At 43.7% G+C, this 21,833-nt stretch overlaps 2 protein-coding genes across 3 annotated transcripts; one reads left to right on the top strand and one right to left on the bottom strand.

Annotated features, from left to right (window-relative positions):
• Positions 1–233: 233 nt before the first annotated feature.
• map3k8 (mitogen-activated protein kinase kinase kinase 8) lies at positions 234–7,501 on the bottom strand. Of its 2 annotated transcripts, none has more exons than XM_083935706.1 (8): positions 7,402–7,501; positions 6,411–6,779; positions 6,144–6,314; positions 5,213–5,474; positions 4,186–4,292; positions 3,140–3,292; positions 1,549–1,795; positions 234–1,456 (listed from the first exon to the last, which is right to left on the bottom strand). In XM_083935706.1, the coding sequence occupies exons 2-8, from the start codon at positions 6,756–6,758 to the stop codon at positions 1,332–1,334; spliced, it is 1,413 nt and encodes a 470-aa protein (XP_083791832.1). In that variant the 5' UTR covers positions 6,759–6,779; positions 7,402–7,501; the 3' UTR covers positions 234–1,331. The 2 variants fall into 2 exon arrangements, with proteins under 2 accessions (XP_083791832.1, XP_083791833.1); XM_083935707.1 differs by having other exon boundaries at positions 7,398–7,451.
• A 1,429-nt stretch (positions 7,502–8,930) lies between these two features.
• On the top strand, positions 8,931–19,529 carry mtpap (mitochondrial poly(A) polymerase; the record flags this gene model as incomplete). The annotated part of the gene is made up of 9 exons (XM_083936518.1): positions 8,931–9,081; positions 9,974–10,140; positions 10,273–10,506; positions 10,656–10,880; positions 12,648–12,859; positions 14,427–14,653; positions 16,295–16,387; positions 16,492–16,565; positions 19,191–19,529. The coding sequence occupies 9 exons, from the start codon at positions 8,931–8,933 to the stop codon at positions 19,527–19,529; spliced, it is 1,722 nt and encodes a 573-aa protein (XP_083792644.1).
• Between the last annotated feature and the right edge of the window lie 2,304 nt (positions 19,530–21,833).

Here is a 21,833-nt window from a genome sequence, read left to right as displayed (position 1 = left end):
GACAGATACTGGCAGCGCCCATAGCCATAACCACTTACCTTAGCTACATATGCTAAAAAAGGTGGCAGCGCCCCAGAGTGCCCCGCCGTTCTCGTTGCACATACTTTGTGTTTAGCTTAAGAACTAATAGTTAACAAACTTACACACTAAACTAAGATTATAAACAATATAGGCTACCTGCTAAAAAATAATGTAGTTCAAAACATCCCTGTTCCTCTGTACAGCCTCACAGAGCACATAGCTTGGCTGTGCTCTATCTTGCAAGAGTTGCTGGGTCTGATTTCTTTACTTTAGTCATGAAGAGAGAGAGAGGGGGTTGGGGAAGACTCAAGTATCCCCTGCCCACTCTTATGTAACCATGGAACAAACAAACAGAACTCATTCTGTCATTTCTATTAACATTCATCGTCAGTGATCAAGACTCATTTCTGTATCAAATACCAGATCAAATGCTGTCAACGCAGACGTCTTATAGTCAGTACATTAGGTCAGGCAGATAATCAACAGACTGAATGTCAAAGATTCTGACAGTCAATGTTTCAGTTTATCAGGAATCTCTCTTTAGTTGTGAAGCTGCAAATCTCAAATGAGTAATCTGTTTAAATTACTACTCCAAAGAAGAACTGAAATATCACAGTGAGAATGGGATTTCCATTTGATTGCATGTAATGTATAATGACACATTTTCAAACTTTGGACAATTTCTAGGCTCTACACTAAAGAAAACAGATTTACCACAATGTTTGTTTCTTGTTAGTCAAAAGCACAGCAGGTCTCATCTCACAGGATGTACAAAATACAAATTACGTATTACAGAAATGTCATTTGCATAGCATTGTGATATTAATATTCCACAGGAATTAACAAGAGGAAGTCCATAAAGAACTACATATACATGTTTGCATAGTGCAAACATACTATAACAGATATCTTACATATTTTAAAATAATGTCTTTTTCAAGACTATTTGACAGTTTCATGAGAAAACCACAGCATGTAGTTGATATATTTGATTACCCGACCGCACTGAAATAGAGCGTAGGGAGCTCTGGGAAATCATACAAATAGCTGGCAGTTAATGCTCAATGACACATAATATCTCTATCTTCCAACCACTGTCCTGCAGTGTTGTAGAGTCACATCAGCCCATTTCAGCATCAAAGTTGAGCTAAGTCCATTCATTACAAGTCATCTTCAGACTCTTTAGACATATGCAGTTCGTCAATGAGCCATGTTGCCTGCAGCTGTCCACCTGTATCTATCCAACTATCCAACAGTAGTTTAATAATAATTAAAAAAAGGTCCAATAAATGGTGAGCTGTGGTCCGGTGCTAGCCATATTCTGAGGTGGGTGGCCCTGTCACCAGTTTACAGTAACCAGACAAGGCCCCCAGGTCAATGTACAAAGAGCCCTTCCTCCTCACGTGGCCAGAGTCCTCAGAGTACAAAGAAGAATCTGCAGAAAAAAGAGGAGTACATGTTTAAATAGGGCAAGTATCTTATCATTGATTACTGGACCCAAATTGATCTCAACACATAGGTGCTTACCCTGTGTGGTGTCGTGGTGCTGGCTCTGCTGCCGTAACATGGTGTGGTTGGCCTCCTCTAGAGCTGAGTCAAGGCTCCAGCAGCGGGGCTGATCCTCCCTGGGCGGGTTAATGGCCTCGTCCTTCAGCAACTCGGACGCTGAACTCCGCAGAGCAGGGTTCCTCTCCAGGGCTCGCTCCAGGAAGGAGCGCATGGCCAGGCTGCAGTCCTCCGCTATGTCCTCCAGAGGGGGAGCCTGCTTGTGGATCTGTTGGGAGAAAGATAAGGCAAAAAAAAATTGGCATTAGAAAACAGCAGCATGAGAGAAAACAATGGAAGTGTTTCCGAATAAGAAAAACAAATAACTCCTTCAGCAGCTGTGACCCAGTTTTCTTGTCATTGTGAGCAGTAACTTGTAAAACAAGTTTGGTTGTGGTAAAAAGGAACAAGAAGAAGTAGCAACGCTCAGCCTGTAGAAGTGACTTAACCACGTAACTTCTCCATGACAGCAGTTTCACGAGGAAGTGAGCAAATCAAAAGAGCTGATAATCATTTCAAAAACAGAAACAGGACTTCTTGAAAGCACAGAACCCATGTCATGGAAAACCTTTTAAAAGAAACAGACGTGGCTGACTAAATGGGCCATAGGTCAAACCCTTATATCAGTCACGTTGAGCCATTTTTAATCTCAAGGTAATCTCGACTGTGGAAGACCTGACCAGGGTCATGGAAAAGAGCGTCACTTTTTCAAATGCAGCAAGATTAAAGAAACTGTAGCATTTAAGTGTGATATAATAGCTATGCTACTAGCTCTGAGCAGGTGTGAATGAAGGAACGAATGTTTCAAAGACGATGAAAGCAATGTTTAATAACTTATATAACCGATCACATGACCAAATGTTAGACAGACATAAATATATATAAATAGATTAGAATATTACACAGCCAAACATCTAGCTATAAGTAGTATTAGGCTATACCATGGATGTAGTAGTGTACATCCATAGACTAAAATTAGAATTCAGATCACTTTATAAAAGGTCAAATGTTTTCTCTCAATGCATGAGTTGACATGCATGACCAACACTTTAGTGATGGATTGTTGATTGTAAGTAAATCTGTGTCATCGGATTTTGAAATTAAAAAGCAATTGAATTTCTAGCATTGAATATTTACGCATTGAAATTATGCATCTGAATGTTGTATCTGAATTGTATACATTGTATTTTGCATCTGAATTTGGTACATTGAAATTTTTAACGTTGAATTTCTTTTAAGCCGTGATTTTTTTTTAACGTTGGATTCTCAAACTATTGAATTAGTGAAAACACTGAACATTAAAGAGTTAAATTCAGAGTCAAAACGTTCAGATACACCATTTCAATGCATACGAATTCAGTGGTAGAAAGTTAATGGCTTCAAAATCCAATGACACAGATTTACTTCCATATGATTGGATCTTAAAGCACTTATGATTATTCCATTTCCGAACGTTTTGCTCCAGCAGCACTAATCCAATGGTAAGAGTTATTGCAATCTGGACCAAGGTGGTGGACCAACTGACCAACACGATGACACTATAGTGGCTCGTATCAAAATGTACGGTACTTACAATGTAGAGGTAGGATGGGTAGGCAGTGCGTGGGTATCTCTGGACCCATGGAGGGCTAGCAGTCTGCATGTGGATGATGGTGGTGCCCAGGCTGTAGATATCTGTCTTTGTGTCATGTCCCCGACAAAGAACCACTTCTGGACTCATATACATCTGAATGAAAGAAGGGTGACAAGACATGAACTCAATCAAATGGGGCAGCAGAGGATAAGGTGTGAGAGTTCCTCTTTTACTGTTTCCCCATGCAAGTCAATGTTTCAGTTCTAAACAACAAATAGGAAAACAGCCTCTTGCTGTAAAACATTTTTTTCTGTTTAAACAAGATAACCTTTAGACCCACGCTGCGTGTGTGTGTCAAGGTGAGGGCCGTGAAGAAGTGCATTGGCCTTTGGAGTGTGAAAAGTAAACACACTTTTTCTCTGCTGGAAATTCCAGCCTGTTCTCCCATGTGAATGAAAGCCTGTGCAGCCCAGTGTCTTTGCTAGCTCTGTCTCTCTTATTATTACCGCTGGGTGTCTACCCTGGGACTTTCCCAAGGCCAAGCCATATGAGGCCCAGGGTGCATGTGCAAGGACCGATTTAGAATGTCACACAAACAGGTCAACACATGGGAAAGCTAAGGAGATGAATGATGGGAGAGAAGTCGTGTGAGACATCCCTTCGATTAATCCCTAAAATTTCCAAAGTGCTGATTACATCTGTACTAAGAACCCTAACCACAAGCAGACTGTTAGTGACATCAGTGAGGTCAATGTGTGCACCGGCTGCTCTGCAACAACACATGCCAATAACTGACTTTCAATCATTTTGGAAAAGACAAGTGCTGACAGGCCTTTAAACCCCTGGGGAAGACGTCTAGCCTGATTCATGAGTCGAGAAGAGAACTGCCTTTTCTAAGAAAAACACACTGAAGACCAGAAGTAGAAAAACAAGTAATGAATGGACCAAGTAATTACAAGAAACAGTTGGATGTGTTTATGCATTCATTACGGGCTCACAGTTGCAGCCTTTAAGACTCCGATGAGCTCTCTGGCTCATTTTCTTACCTCTGTTCCTCTCAGGTCTCTGGGAATGTATACATCCTCCGTCATCTGCACCGTCAGGCCAAAGTCCACCAACACTGCCTTGTCTGACATCAGGACAATGTTACTGGCTAAAGAAAAGGAAGAAAATAACAGTTATGGCGCTGTCTGTCGGAGAGGCTGTTGTGTACAGTATTCTCACTGTTTATTGAGATTTGAGGGTTTAATAAGACATACGGAATCGGCTTGCACTGAGTTTGCATTGCTTTCAACTGGGAAAAGGCCGCTGAAACCTCCCAAGAAGAAGTCGAGCGTGTTTTGTGCTTTTAGCAAAGGAATTTAAAGGATAATTTGAGGGCAGACCTTTCGTGAAAAGTCTCATCACCGCACTTAAATAACTCACAAGGTATAATCACATATTTTGATCGCAGGCAGGAAACACTAAGAACCACAGGGACATCTCAGAGGGCCAAGCTGGCCATTGTCATAAGTCACTTGCATCTCCGGACCCTACATTAAACCCTGTGAGCATGAGAAGCACACTGGAAATTCCAGACTCCAAACAGCCTTTAGGCCATGAGGCTGACAGACGGCTCTGGAGAATGCTTTGATCTCCGCAGCGCAGCTGTGGTTCAACCGACGAGGAAAACTGCCTCACGTCAAACCTCGGCTGAGTCCTACCTGCTGTGATGTGTTCTTGTAATCTTAAGTCATCAGCTACCATGCATTTTGACCTGGCTACACATCCTCAAAACATGTTTGTCAAACCTAGAGAGGAGGAAACGTCTATTATGCTCTTGTCAATCATAGCGTGTAAGATTGTCAGTGTCAGATCTCTGTGGTCTGTTAAGCTTTTGGCTGTTTTTGACTGATTCACCTCTTTGCTGCGCGTCACTCTACAATTATTTACAAGAGCTGCATCCGTCTGTGGCTCGACTTTGTGGTTGAGGTAACACCTGACATTGCATAATTTCCTGAACAACGTGTACTAGTTTACTACAATGCAGTACATCATTCAACAACACCCAACAAGTGAATTTTCTTTTTTTACGTTTGATGTCGTGGTGGATGACGTTGTGCGAGTGCAGGTACTCCAGGCCTCGAAGGACTTGCTTGGTCACCCAGATAATCTCGAATTCCCTCATGGGCCCACAGCTGTCCAGCTTCTCCAGGACCGAGCCGCCCTCACCGGCCTCCATGAACAGGTGGACGCTCTGGTCCCAGAGCACGGCGCCGTAGAGCTCGGCGATGTTCTCATGGCGGAACCGGGCCTGGAACTCCACGTCGGCCGCTTTAAAGTGCTCCATAGGGATCTGTGGAGGATAAAGATGAGTCACGCATCATCACAAGTCCGTCTACTGTTACGCATGAAATCTATTAGTAGCTTGGAAACCAAACTCAAATAAACATACACCTGTGCCCGTAGGCCTTCTTTCTGTATTTAACAGTGTGTACAATACGCTGTGTCAACATAGTGTTCCGATAACACCAGGCTAGGTACGGAACTACCTTCCTCATTTGTCAATATTTTCCATGTAGCAAAGAGTAAACACATTGGTCACTCCACTCAGGTGAAGAGCGCAGTATCAGAGAGATATGAAAACAACAGAATGGATTGTGAAATTAAGCCAGGAATTTAGGAGTTGAATCACAACATGCCGATATATCAATTCTATCATGAATTTAAATTTGTCATAAACATCTAGAGGAGCTGTGGGAAGCTGTTAAAATTCCCTTCTTACAATAATCTTGGCCCTTTTTGCAAGATTGGTATTAAGAAATGTGTTCTTCTTTTAAGACCACTGTTCCTCTTTTTAGTGAAAACATACCAAATGTCTCGCTGACTCCAACATTGATTGTACAAACAGGAGTAGATGCCCTGCGAACAACTTGTACTTGGCATGTGAGGTATTTGGCACCTAGGGTTAGTCTTCCGAGAAGTCAGCAGGGCTGGACGCCAAGCATTGCTCAGCAGGACTCACCAGTTTGCAAGCCATTCTCTTTCTGGTGGCGGTGTCCTGAGCCAAGTGGACTTTCCCAAACGAGCCCTTGGGCACAAGGCCAGAGCCGTGGTTCTTGTAGGTCAGTTTCCATGGAAACAGGAGCACGTCCAAGTTGATCTGGTAGCGGCCTTTCTTTACGGCCATGTCCTTCTGCAAACAAAAGGCGGTTTAAAAGATGGGATCACATCAAAATGTAAAGACAGTCAAAGACTTATTTAGAGACCGCAGTCAAAAAAAACACCTCACCTTGTTCAGTAGGACGCCCATCTCCTCAGGCAGGGGCTGCAGGGCTGCTGCCTGCATGTTAGACAGCAGGTTGACAAAGGACAGGAGGTCTGTCACCGTCCCGTAGCGAACGCCCCCAACCCCGTCAACATAGTCCTCCTGCGGGCTCCCCGAGCCCACCGAGTCCCCGGCCTCCTCGTTCTCGTCCATCTCCTCCTGGGAGAGACTTTCCTCTTCGAATGACAAGCCCCCTTCCTCCCCCTCTTCCTCCAGCTTATACAGAGTCTCCGCAGCGTTGATGATGTCCTCGATATTCATGTGAGCCAACAAAAGTTCCACTCCGTTATCATATTTGTAATCCATCTTCATGCTTGGCTCGTGCTGCTCGCCCTAAAGTGGAACATGAGAAGGTTAGACGTGTGTGTTTAGTCCCAGACCTCACAGACGGCGATCAGGGGAGTGCATGACTGTAGAAAGTTCATCTGTAGCGCAGGATACACAGTGACACTTCCCTGAAGCACTGAAACTTTGATTCAGCTGGCTGCGGACCCAGCTGGGAGGGGCTTAGAAGGCTGTTTTCAAGCAGATGAAGGGAGTTTCACAGTAATGCTGGGAAGCCCCGAGGAAAGCTCGGACCTTACTTCAGCATACAAAACACCAACTGCTTATAACAGGCCTAATATAATAAGTATGAAATGTGTGAAAAAGATGATAGACGCTGGGCTGTGAGTACAGTTCATACATTTTACTGTATGCAAATCACACACATTTGCATTTATATATTTTTTAGACACAACCAAACTGAAAACTGAGCGAATAAACCACTATCACAGTGTAAAAGTGCACATTAAAGACACCTCGGGGGGGAAATAGGTCATACTTCGGGGTGTTGCAGATATTAGAACCACTCTCAAAAAGATTTAGCTGCTATTTTATTGATCTATTTGTTTCAGCACCGGTTATTATCGGTCCACTCAGATGATGTAGTGAGGAAACGGAATGCCGTACTTGCCGTGATAGTTGAGTCAGAAGCGCGTCTGTCGTCTTCCCATCGTGCGTCTCCAGCGTCCAACGCAGACTGACTGACTGAGGGCTCGGGCTGTGTTTAGAAGGAAGTGGCAGAAACAGAGGAAGTGCCGGTGGGTCCGCGTCAGCGCGGAGGCGGCGTGTCGGCTTTAATGTCAGGTGCCAGCGCGTTTAGGTTTCGTTTTCCCTTTTCTCGTTTACTGCGAGGAAAACGTTCATTTTCATGCTGTGCGTGCTGCAGAAACACACGGCATCAGCTTCCACAGAACCCCGGGGTGTTTTCCTGTGGGAAAATGTGTTTTTGATGCTTTCTGTAAAAGCAACTTTTAATACTACGTCATCATAGAAATATAACATCTAACGTTTCCGGTAACTGCAAATTAATTAGGACATTTCCGATGATACCTGGAGCTAAAACAAGTTCATTAGACAATAAGTCAAAAGACAATGTAGAGGTAAATGTAAGGACACCGTAGATGTAGAAGCAATCATCAGTGAGAATAAAGACCAGTGCCTTTCTGTCTCAGCGTGCGTCGATACAGCCGCCATCTTGTGTCGGGGTTCCAATGCGGTTCAACCCGCTTCTCTGACTGTTGCGCCGCTTATGTTTGTAGTAACAAAGAATAAATGTATAACTTTCCGTAGGTAAGATTTTGTTTTGGCCAAAGTTCATACTCTCCGACTAGAGAGCCAGAGTGTGAGGAAGAAACTGTGGAGGTAGTGTTGCAGCAAGGATATTAAATGCTGTAAATATTGCAATCAGGTGTATACATTGCATACATCAAGATACAGGTGTTGGTTTTCCTGCTGGGCATTGCTGCCTGACGCACCTCCTCCGATGCCTTTTAAACAGGTGTGCCGTGACACCTCACTGAATACCTCTATACCAATACCTATTACAATCAAATGTGTATATTGTAAATATTGCAATAAAGTGTATATTGTAAATATTGTGTAGTTAGTTAATTTTCAATAGTTATTTAACCAAACCTTTATAATGCCTGTGTGCAAAGACCCGCCCTGTCTTCCAAATAAGCAACTAAATGGCTATTCATCTTTCATAATAAATGTAAAGACATATATTTAAGACAAATATTTGCTTGTGAAATATATTGTGTACAAATCATCCAAATGCCCGTCAGTATAGAGCTGTTTAGCCTGTGTTATCCAAGCCTAAGCCGGATGTTGGTGGTTACAGGTCGGCCACATTAATGTTCAGTATTATTCTCCAGGCTTGGTAGAGATTTTAGGAGTTTGTGTGAACGTGAAAATGTGTCAATGCGCATTTAACATTTTTAACATAAACGTTGGCTATGCTAACAACAACAACAAAAAGCTCATCTATCATTCTACCCACCCCCTGTTTAAATACACGTCTGACACTTTAAATGAACCTTGACAAAAGAAATCGCCTCTCAAAGTGTGTTAATGTCAGCGCTTCCCCGTACCAAGATGGCGGCTCTGTTGACGCATTCGTTTTTACCCATCTCTGTTGCCGTAGACGACACTACGCACATGCGCAGTTCTGCTTCTTCCAGAGCAGCAATGGCGTCCTCCATTGCCGTGTGCAGGTTACATATGAAGGGAAGGGGCAGCCTGCTGAAGTGCCTACGGAAGGTCGAGACGTTCCTTCACCGGGATATTGGAACAAACGCGGCCGTGAGAGGTGAAGCTCTAGTTAGTACAAGAAACTTTCAAACAAACCGAGTTATCCTACTTGCTAGCCCTGTCTCCCGTAGCGACCGTCATTCAAAACTTCATTCAGTAAGGTTTATGTTTTAAGTAGTCAAGGCTATGATACAAAAATACAGTTTATAGAATATAAAACTGAAGATATCATAAGGGTATCGGTGTAATTCGGCTTTTTGTTTGTATTTAGTTTGTCTTCTGTGTGTAAAGTGATGAGTGGTATCACGTTAGTTTAAATAAATGATGCCGAATTGAAGAGGGACGCATAGGATTTGTGTGTGTCATTTGTGACATGCAGACATTTTTCTCAACAGCGCCACAAACTGTAAAATTGTCACTTTTTGGGTGAAGTTTGGCGTAAAAGTAGCTCAGTCCATAGGTGACTTGGCTAGGCCATGTATGCCGGGCTGGGAACCGGAGTGTCGCTGGTTCGAGTCCCTGTGTGGACCATGAATGGAGCGTGGACTGTTGACTGGAGAGGTGCCAGTTCATCTGGTGCTGTTGAGCAAGGCACCGAACCCCCAGCTGCTAGGGGCGCCGGTCACTGGCAGCCCCCTCGCTCTGGCATCTCTCCATTGGTTGCATGTATATAGGTCCTGTCTGTGCATGTGTGTGTATTTCAGGCCTGTGTGTGTGTGTGTGTGTGTGTGTGTAAATAGAGTGAAAATTGAATTTGCGGGACAAATAAAGGAATTCTTCTTCTTCCTTCTGGGCCTATTGAGACTACATGTGTGTGACCACTTGCCCAGTGAGAGTACACCAGATACTGCTGCAAAGTGTGTCTGAACAATGATGATAAATAAACGTTTTCCTTGAAGATGCACTCAAAGTAACTCCTCTAATTGTTGGATATTCTGCTTCTCTGTTAGAAGAAAGGGATGGATGCAGGTCGTTGTACGCTGTCCAGGCGGAGAGACAAGAACAGGCGGAGAGATCTGTGCTCATCAGCTGCCACTCCAGCACCACTGAGAAAACGTTCCTCAAGTATCTATCCACACATGGAGACATCAATAAATACTTCTTTTATGAAAGCTTTGTAAGTGGACAACAAGCTCCTCTGATGAATATGAATCATATTTATCATTTAAGGAGCACATGTGACAAACTTCACTGCCATGCTAGGATCAAACCGGATGATTAAGTCGTGTGTGTTGGTGTTGTTCTCTAGGGTATGTATGCCGTGGTGGAGTTTGCCAGCCGGGAAAGCATCGCCTCGTTATTTGAAGCGACCGCCATCCCCAGTGTCACCAGTGAAGCTATGGTGCCTTTTAAATCCAGACTGCTGTCACTGAGGAACCCGGGCTCAGTACACCTAACAAACCAGAAATCGAGCCAACGGTGTCAACCACAGACCAGCATTCCCATCAACGAACTCATACAAAGACTGTCCAGAGAGGAGAGTGTAAGTGGTAGGCTTTATCACGCCCTCGTTTACAGTTTAGATTAAAGAACTGATCGAGTGACCTGGAATTTATTTCAGCAGATGCGTTAGAAGTCAGATATGCTTCAAGGATTGTGTTAATCATAGTGTGTCTCCTCCTTTCCCCGCAGATAGATCAACAGATAACCTCGCTGAGAGATGTCTATCAGCTAACGGAGGAGAACAGCCGACTGCGCTTCCTTGTCTGCTCTCTGCTCAAGGACATCGCTGCTGCTTATTTCCCAGAATGCACCATCAAGCCATTTGGCTCATCAGTGAACGGCTTTGGAAAGCTGGGCTGTGACTTGGACATGTTTCTGGACCTGGACGGCATCAGTGGGAGAAATGCAAAGATGGTAATAATGGGAGTTTGTCCTTTTCTGTAGGCGTTTTTAAAATAGATTAAGTTAATTTGTGAAAACCAAAGCCACCAGCTGACGGGGCGACGACATTAATATTCCCCGTCATAACATTTTCAGTCACAGAAAAGAGCGTTGTGCTTTATAAAACAGTCTCGCAGTCAGCCTGTGAATATTCTCATGTGTCCAGGTCGTCGTTATCCTCAAAGCAATTTCAGTCAAAAGCAACTGGACCTGGTTATTTGTCTAGGAAGACGTTTCAGACCAGTCCCAGCCTGGTCCTGGTCCTGGTCCTGGTCCTGGTCCTGGTCCAGTCCCAGCCTTGTCAGATGCGTACATGAACTGCTGAAGCCTCTTGGATGAGAGGTGAAACGTCTTCCTAGACAAATAACCAAGTCCAGTTGCTTGGGACTGAAATTGCTTTGAGGAGTCTTGCCGTCTTGAAGAGGGGCAGCACTTATGCCTCAGTAATACTGATGAGACGCACGTTGATCTGGACAAATGAAAGCACCTCTTTCCACTTCACCGGCTAAGCCTTTCCAAAAAAAAGTGAAACGGCTACCAGCTGCTGTGGCCGCAGTCGTTCGCTGCCATCTGAGTTTTTGTGAGAGCGGCGTTCTGCAGAGTGAAACTGAAGACAGCTGTGAACGGCAATGACCAAGAAACCGAACCAGCCAACCAAAAAACAGACATGCGGAGCCGCTTCGCATCAGAGCTCTTCTAAGAAGCTTATACTTTCAAATCAGACGCACATTATGTTGGTCACAGATTTGCATGAATTCAGTCACTGATGCCTGGAATTGCCTAATTAAATGTCATTAGCAGAGCTTTATGTTTGGGAAATAGAAAAATCTTCTGTGATTATGTGGCTGCAATTTTTATTTTCTGAAGAAATCGCTATAAAAAAACAGTGTTAGAATTGTTGTACTCCTAGTTCACAGATTATTTTCCATCCATGTCATTAACGTGACATACTGTACAGTCAAAGAGGAGCATTTGTTTATTTGATAACTGTTTGTTAAAGAGAGGTGCATTTGTCAGCAGTATATACATTAATATATGTTTGTAAACAATTATAACCCAAGTTGAGACCTCTGCCAAGCCATGCCCTATCTCACAATGTTAATGCACTGTGAATTTTCTCATTGAGAAACAAGCTTTTCGGATTATTCCAACAACATATGAAAGCAGCAAAAATTCCCTCACTTGCAACCATTAATATATGTTTGTAAGCGATTATAACCCCTCTTGTGGTCATCCATTAGTGGAGGCTGGTGTATAAACAGATAGTGATTTAAAATATAGTAAAACCGTTGTAGTAACTCAAACTGTCTTCATAGGGAAAGTTATAATGTTGACAAAAACTGTACATTTGTGAACACTTTGAAATGTCCTTATATCTGCGTACACCTACATTATCGCGTGTTAAAAACCATTTCAGCGCTCCTAAAGGCCAAACAGGGCGGACGGGTGTGAACAAGACATTGAATTCCTACCAGTTAAACTTGGAGCAGCTTAATGAAAGCTCATAATAAGCAAGTAGATCAAGCTTACCCATGAAAGGCATTGTTTTGCTGCCATACTCACATATATCAAAGCCAAAGCATGTGTGATTCTCATGCACTACCTAACTTTGAAGACACAATGTATTGCAGAAATTGGGCACTTGGCTTTTGGAAATCGGAATAAAATGGTACAAAGTAAGAGATGTAAGAAATCTAGAGTGATTTTGGAGCATAAACAATATCTAAATATTCTCTGCAGCCGAAATCCGGTCTGTCCCTGGAGTACCAGATGAAGAGGGTCAACTCGGAGCGGGCCGTCACTCAGAGCATCCTGTCTGTCATCGCGGAGTGTGTGGACCAGTTTGGGCCCGGGTGCGTGGGGGTGCAGAAGATTCTCAACGCACGATGCCCCCTGGTCCGTTTTGCCCACCAGCCCTCTGGTTTTCAGTGTGACCTAACAGCCAACAACAGGTACGCACCATGTACACACGGCCTATTTTCCACACGCAAACAGTACGAAAATGATTTGTCCTGGTCCCGGTGTCGCAGTGGTTCATAAAAGAATGGGTTAGTTTCACGCAATCGAAAGGTCATGTGTTGAAATGTCACTTAGACTTGCTCATAGGCCTCTTGCTTTAGCAGAAACTACCCATTTTTACATCGTCCCGAATATCGTTTTGGCCACATTGGCGTTGCAAAAGCCCCAAACAGAAACCTGATTCTGACAGGAAGTGCTGTGATGGTACAGTGGCATGTGTGCAACAGTGAAACTGAGCAGGAGGGCCAAAGAGGGGGTTTGTTAGTGTTTCACTTCTTCCCTTTCAACATTAAGGATATTGTGGTCTCTGGTGAGCACCTGCTAACGTACAGAAAACCACTCTGCAGTTTCTAAGGAAATGGAGTTGAACCAGTGGCTGCGGGGTGGATGTGAGGGGGACTTTTGAATAATCATGCTCTGAGATCTTTGAAGCGTTGCACTTTCCTGCCCAAGGTGTGAAATCGAAAAGTGTGACCAGGCCGAAGGCTGCTCTCTGGTGGTGGTTTTGTTTCACTGACGCCCCAGTGTAATACAGTATTTCATTTTCTGAACTCAGGGGGCTCTGAGGTATCAAATATATGTTCAGCTTATGCTCAACATTTAAACAAATACAGGCTCTTAAGGACATGAAGAACACAGGGACTGGATCCTGTTGCTTTTCTATATCTACAGCACAAAACAGTGGCGATGCTTACGTTGTTGATAAAGAGCATTTCAAAATAATTAACTCAAACAATAATATAATACTAAATCATGTATTAGGAGTTTGCATGTTCTCCCCGTGTCTGCGTGGGTTTTCTCCGGGTTCTCCGGTTTCCTCCCACAGTCCAAAGACGTGCAGGTGTTCGGTTCATTGATGACTCTAAATCACCCATAGGTGTGAATGGTTGTCCGTCTCTGTTCGTCTCTATGTGTCCTGTGATAGACTGGCGTCCTGTCCAGGGTGGACCCTGCCTCACGCCCAATGCCAGCTGGGATCGGCTCCAGCCCCCCCCCCCCCCCCCCCCCCCCCCGCGACCCCGACAGGGACAAGCGGTTGAAGATGAATGAATAAATGAATGAATGAATAAACCATGTATTAAGTTAGCAAGAAGTAAGAAAGTCAAATTATACAGAACACACAAATACAGTACAAGTAGGTCATGTGCAGTTTAGATGAAACCAGATAGATCTAACTTCTCATTAAGCCCGTGTTGGGACACTGTGCCAACATTACAACACAGCCGCTCGCTGTTTTCCTTCGTATATTGATGCAGAAGCTTGAATCATTTCAACATGTTCTCTAACAACAACATGGCTTCAAAGGATATTTGTCAAAACTATACAATGTGTGGGATTTTCTGCAATTTGTCTCTCGTTTGATATATTTATATTATTATGGTGGTGGGTGGAAGCTTGTCCTACACACTTACACTCATTTAAATGAATAGCCACAACAAAGCCCTGTTAACACACGCCTCGCAGTAGAACAGCAAAAGCAATTGTGTATCTTCTCCACAGGGTGGCGATGAAGACCACAGAGCTGCTCTACCTGTACGGAGAGCTGGACCCGCGGGTTCGTTGTCTAGTGTTCACCGTGCGCTGTTGGGCCCGGGCTCACAGCATCACCAGCAGCATCCCCGGCGCCTGGATCACCAACTTCTCCCTCACCGTCATGGTGCTGTTCTTCTTGCAGAGTAGGAGTCCTCCCATTATCCCCACTCTGGACCACCTCAGGGATCTTGCAGGTACCAACCCCAAGACCACTGCATAATGTTAATGTTGTTAAAAATAAACCAAAAACAAAACAGAGAAACCGCAATGTTCCACAATAGACATTTCATCTTATGAACCATAGAAGGCCATATATTAAAGACACATTCAACGTGAGGTGTCCGTAGAAGCTTCAACCACAGAGTATGCTCAGGTTAGGTGAGGTTTTCCATCTGAGGTCACACCAGTAAATAAGATATATTGTAGATTTGTTGATGCCAAAGAAGAGTCATCAATCAAAAGCAACAACTCACTAAGGTCATGAAGGGACCAGCATCAAAATCTTGCAGCTGCAGGACAATCCCTGATCCCCCAATCTTATTTTTTAATTAATTTGAAATATAATAAATGATTATTAATTAGGGGAAAACTAATCATTATTTTGATAATAGATGGATTGATTATTCTGATTATGGTTGTCATAAATATGTCATTGCAATGTCCCAAAAAACATGTTTGTCTTCCCAACCAGGCCACTTTACTTAAGCCCCCACAAGGCAAAGAAAAGCTGGAGCTAAGGCAATTTTAAATATTTTTTGCTTGAAAAAACATTGAATTGAGGATCAGACTTTTATTATAATCTGATATTTTCAGAGTAGCGTGCTGTGCTTGTATTGAGAGACTGCAGACGGCAGATTCAAGTATTGCCTTATACATATTTATACTTGTCGAACGGGTGTATTGATAGAAGTATTGGATTTTACTAACTTCATTTAGATTCCCGTTCATTAGCTAACCAGCATAGTTGGAGGAGCTTAGCACGGATGTTGATGGGTCCAGTAGTAGCCTATGCGAGAGCTGCGGACGCTGACAGATGCAAAAAAATGCGCGGAGGAACGCCTCGCGTACGCCTGACGCGTGGTAGATAATAAAGTGGTTTAAAACCTTTCAGTAATTGTAATTTACCTAATGTAAAAAAAGAATGTGTTACAGTACTAGTTACTGCCAAAAGTATCAGAGTTACAGAGTTAGTCCTAACACTGCTTCGATCATACCATACCATCCTATATTGTCATGTACACATCTGTACTGAATGTGTGCTGTGATCATTTAACCAGCAGCACAGCAGTCTGCCTGTTATTCCACTGCAGTCCCTCCGTCTCTGCTTCTCTGTCACCTTGGCCGCCTGATAATTGCCTTCCAAAAGTAATCTACCCCCCCAGCCCTCCACCTCTCTCCCCCATCCCTCCTCCTCGGCCCCCGTTTAGCACAGACTCTATCACACAGAGTGCTTACAGGACAATAAAAGACCCATCGCTCCGGGAAGGTCGATGACCCCGCCTCCTCCGGACACAAGCATACGAGCGGCTATTGAAACAGTGGTGTAACACACAGACACACCACCACCCGCAGCAGCCTCATTGTGGTGGTGGAGCAGACCGGTAACAAGGGCATTGGAAGGGCAAACCAGCCAAGCAAGGACATGATGCAGGCCCTTCTTTTGTCTTTTCTGTGACCCCCTTCATGCACACATGCACCTGCTCTCTCTCCTTCCCTTTGCGTCTTTCTGTCTCCCCTCCATGAATGCACCGACACCATCCATCTGTGTCTTGTTTATGGCCATCACACGCGCAAAGGCAGTAATTTACCTTGTATCCCCGCTCTTGTCCCACAAGGTCCTGCAGACAAGAGCATGATTGAGGGGAACGACTGCACGTTTGTCAGCGATTTCAGCAAGATCCAGCTCCAGAGTAACACAGAAAGTGTCGGTGAGCACACGAGCGTAGAAACCGGGCTGTAATGCAACAATTCAGTTCGATCGATACTAAAGTTTCTGTCAGCTGCTAACTTGACTTTTCTTGCTTTGTCTCAGAGCGACTGATGTGTGAGTTCTTTGAGTTCTACTCCACCTTTCCATTCAGCAAGATGTCCATAAATATCAGAAAGGTATGTCTGATTACTCACGCCCGTTAAGGCCCATACAATGAAAGAATTTGCCCAACAATGTTAATTTAGATGATCTTTTGATAATGGAGCTAATCTTAAAGCAGCTTTTTATAATGATAACGTAAAGATTGTAGAGATGCACCTACAGGGAATGATCGGCTGAATCTGCAGCTCCGCTCGGCCTTACTGAGCTTTATAATGAGTTTCAGCTCATTGTTTAGGTGTCCGTCTGCGACTCTACCGTTTTGGTTCACTTTCACTGCTCTCATGCTGTTGTTTTCATCCGACAGCTGTTTTCAGTCACAGTTAGAGACTAGCTGGTGACACAGTGGAGCGTTTAACGGCTAAAGAGCCAGATATTTCCCTCAGGAGTTGGTGGAGACCAAAGTTAGTTGAGAGCGAATACGACTCGGTTTCATCCGGTGGCCACAAACATGACTCCCAATGAATGATAATGTTGCTCTTCTGGATGTGTAAATATGCAAATGTTTGCTAACAAGTCCGCCAAATCAATCATGCCAATACTGTGTCCAGGTATAGCAGGTGTAAGTGCAAGTCCGGATTAAATGCTGTCAAATTAACATAAAGGCTACGGCAGCAAGGGTTAGATAGTTAAAAATGCTTAGAGAGACACTAAATGCATGTTATGTTCACCTTATTAAGGGTTCTGTTATAAATATATCACTGAATCATAATCTCTATGCACACAAATGTGTTTTAGAAACCAGGAAGTGCTGTAATTAAGGCCATTTGAGGAGATTGAGCAGTAATGATTAGACCAGTCTCCTTTACCATATTTATATTCACGCCACTTTTTCATACAGATGCCAGATATCACACAAGCTCTTGCTGTAGATGTCCTCTGATGTCTGAGTGAGGCTGTAAGGAACATCAGCGTAAAAGTCTCCGATGGCTGAATGACAAAAGGCGTCACTTTAATCTGAAAGGGGCTTTAGCCTCTTCCTTGTGGGCATTGCAGCTGGGCAAGATCCACTGCTGTTGGGACTGACAGTGTGATTTCCTGCCAAATGCCAACGATTTGAATTTAAACGGTGTCAATGTTTCTCTTTTTGTCCAGCAGAGAGCGCTAACAGTGCTTTAAAACAACACAGTTAAGGGATCCTGATCCAAAATATTTGGGTATGTTATGTGTTTATATGAAAAAGGTGGACACTGGACATTTTTGAAGTTCTCTAAAAATTCAGCACCAGTCAGGCTCTACTCATCCTGCTACTTGGATTGTTTCTAATGTGACCTGGAAATCAAACTGTTGTGCCACTGAGAAACCAGAACATAAACAAAATATTATTGGGAAAGAACTTCAGCACTCAACCCCGTTCAACCTTCTTTCAACATCTCCTCCCAGCCCCAGAGCTGCGCTCCAGCAGAGAAATCTGTTGGTAATAAACGCAGTGTTTGGTGGATGGCGTCTTCTCACACACACAGATGACAGCTGTCCTTGTCATATGTGATTGATGCCAGCCCCACAGGGCTCGGCGCCCTTGAGCTGCGATCCCAATTAGGAGCTCCATCAGGCTAAGTGTAAACAAACGCATATTTATCCCATTTAGACTTGCATTCAGTCGGTTGTTGCCTCTGTAATGCTTTTTAGAAGCACTGAAAAAGATTTTACACTGGAACTTTGCAACTCTTATAAATACAATGGTTAATAAAGATCAAGCCAAAAAAGGTTGTAAATGTAATCTCAGGGGAGAAGATGGGGCAAAACGTTCCTCTCTACCTGTAATTTACCTTCCTCTAAAACAACAATAATATCCTTTTTATCGTCTATTACTTTTGGCCCGACAAATGCAGCTGATAAAGTAGCTGTTTCATGCTTTGGTGGTGCACTTTATGAGATGCAGGGGTGCTACTTTAATGAATTGATGCCTGTGGGAGAGATAGAGCTTAATATATGAGTTTAATATCAAGTTTGACACAGCAGAGGAAGCCTGCAGGTAGATTGTGGCCATGACCCATGCATACGGGCTTTCACCAGTGGAGCAACAGACATAAATCTGCTTTACTGTGCCACAACCCCACCCCCCACCCCCCTATTGACTGAATGGCTTTATGTTGCCATCTTCTCTCCCTCCCACCCCCTACAGCCCCGTCCCTTTATCCTTCAGCACTTTCACTGTCAGACTTTAGGCCGGATACAGCATACAGCATGCAAAGTACCATGGGTTCTTGACTTTTCTCTGACCCACATATTGATGGTTCAGCTGATGGCCGTGACTCCTCGACAGAGATCATACAGATATTCATATATGCTTCCGTTGCCAACACATTCGGTGTGCATAGCAGGTGTGCATAGCAGGTTTTCTCACTCCTGTCATTATTTTGTTCCCCTTTCTGAATTATTAGCACTTTTCACAACTTAAGTCAAAATGTCTTCCAGAGCCATGTCCATGTCTTTGCCTTTCCCATCTGCTAGCCTGCTGAGAGGCAGCTATAGGTTCCCAACATACAGCAGCAAAGACCAAAAACCATGACCAACATGATAAATGGACCATAACATACAGTACATACAGGCTTGCGCTTATGGCTGCTGCTTCTGCTGCTGCTGCTTCTGCTCATGAATGTGTTTTCATCTGCCAGCTTTGTCCCATCCCCTTTCTCCAGGGCAAAGAGCAGTACAAGCCTGAGGTAGCCCCGCTGCACATCCAGAACCCCTTTGAAACCTCTCTCAATGTCAGCAAGAACGTCAACGCCACACAGCTCGACCGCTTTGTGGCTTTGTGTCAGGAGAGCTCCTGGCTGCTTCAGCAGAGTGAAACCAACACACCCAGAGGTAGTTATGGAAATGGAAAGGGGTCCAAACCCTGGGGACTCGCTACCCTCCTCCTGCCCTCCCAGGTTGCAGGGATCAAAGGCCGCAAGAAAAGTAGACGGGAGCCGGCCTCTGCCAGGATCAAGAGCTTGCTGGAATCCTTGAAGAATGCTCCACAAAAGAAAAGCTAAGACTCTTGGGAGATCTCAAAGATCAGCTCCATCCTCTTACTATCACTTAAACTCATGCAGTGGTGGACACCATCAGGTGTTATTGTCCCGTGCCTCACTGAGGAGGCGAGGAGCGGCTTCTGCAGATAAACCCCTCTGCTGGACTTTGGTTCCAAACATGGACCCTGAAGGGTGTTACTGAAGCCTGTATGTGCATATGTTTGGAACCTGGAATAAGAGAGTGATTACTGTTTTCTTCCTGTTTTAACTAAAGCCAAAACTGTGGACGCTGATCCAAGTCCTGCCTGAAACTCTTTAAGTTCCAAAACTGTAGATTCACAGGTGAATTTGACTCAAACTCTGTTGTACATTGATGTTATGATATACAATGATCATTAACATCAGTTTACACCTAGAACAAAGTCATCGTGGACATGTTTTTGTTTTGGTGTTACACATTAAATGACAATAATAGGTGCATAATCAAGCTTTTATTGCAAAAAAAAAACACAGGGTTCGTTTATTATGGCCCTCCAGAATTGACAAAAGGCGGTCAAAGGGTGTCAGACACGTCAAAAATGTCACTGAATAAAAGTTAATACTGTTCTTCAATCTCCAATTAGTGGAAAAAGAAAAAGGAAAGTTGTTTATTGTTTTCTTCAACCTCCAGTTACTGGATAGGATGAATTAAAGCTGTATTTATTCCACTCCTCTGTTTATTATGGAGTCTAGGGGGAAAAGGTGCTCTTTTGCCAGACGGTACCTGCTTCTTGGTCAGTTCGGCATCATGGAAACAACCGCAACAACAGAGCACATACACCAGTGGAAGAAGTTCATAGAAGCATTATTCTTATAGTATCTGCTGTTCACATGTAGAGTATGAGAGGGAAAGCTTCTGCATCAGTTAATGAATTCCTTGCAGCATCTGAAAGTAGCAGGACTGAAGCACCATGTCCTTGTCCACTGGCATTAGACATTCACTGTCTCTACCTTCATTAAATGTGTGAAAATGACACAAGGCAGCTTCAGTGTAACCACACAGACCAATACACACATCAACTGCTCCGTTTTAACTCAATACTGTGATCTTTATGACGAGACATCAGGTAACCAGGACTCATCGTAGCCTCTTTTCCAACGTTGTGCATCATGTCTCATCCTTGAAACACGTGGCAGTACAAATACTGCTGTGTGACATGAATTAGATGTGACTGTGTAGAGGTGAGATAGGCCCACATTACAATTACTGGTACAATAGTGCCGGTCCAATCGCCAAATCAATTCCTGTTTTTATGGTTGCTACCTGGTGGGAAATCCTACTCCGTCTATCTTTGTGGTGATTCATGTCGTCATTCGTTACGCTCTGATGCTTTTTGTGTGCATTTCGTGAAACAGGACAGATGCAGGGTTTAGACCTCCGGCGCTGTGGTTTGCTCTGGTCCTGAGGGTGACGTCCCTCTCTAAAACTTGCAGAAGTAGCTGCGGAGCTTAGGGAAATATCTATCATTCATGTGAAAACCATGCCAACTGCCAAACCTGTGATGTCTTGATACATATTTCAGGCCCATCTCAAAATAAAATTCTATGAACTTCTCCCATCGGTGTGTGCTTTCCACGGTTGTTTCCAGTAGTTTACCTCTGACTAGATCTTTTTGTTTTATATTCCTTATGTGTAAAATCATATTAGAGCAAATGGAAGACTGCGTGGTTAGTTAGCATACCTGAACACACTCATAGCTAATCACACTGAGCACCAACCTTTTCACCTATTAATTAGCTGAAGCTAACTTCATCGAATCCACCCTAAAGCAAGTTAATCATCTTTATCACATACAGCTGTAGAGTCTCCGTATAAACTCTTGAAACAGTAGACGAAGCAGTTTAGCTGGCAAGCTTACGGCATTACACTAATCAGCCATTCACAGACACTGTACTTCTATCTCCATGACACGAACATCTAGCTGTCGTGCTAATCGCCACAATGCTTAATTTACGAAATAGGCCGAGTATGTGATAACAATCACCTAATGCTATCAGTTTCTGTGCTGCATCAACAACAGTTATGAAAACCTTTTTCTGGTGTAATAAAATGTCTCCTCTCTTTCTCACTACATCTGAACAAAAGGTATTTCACATTAGCTAGCCAGCTAAAGTGCTTTAGCTACTGTAACCTGACGTTATGGCTACAGTAGCATTCGTTATGGAGGATTAAATTAACCTGCACTCGCTGATATAGTTTATAGTTTTACATACTCTGAATCTTTTGATGATTTTATGGACTGTAGATGATGAAACTCCTTAACTTCCTTGCAGTTGTACGTTGAG

Source organism: Echiichthys vipera (genome assembly GCF_963691815.1).
Source record: "Echiichthys vipera genome assembly, chromosome: 21".
NCBI lineage: Eukaryota > Metazoa > Chordata > Actinopteri > Perciformes > Trachinidae > Echiichthys > Echiichthys vipera.
This window is presented reverse-complemented; position numbering and strand designations above follow the sequence as displayed.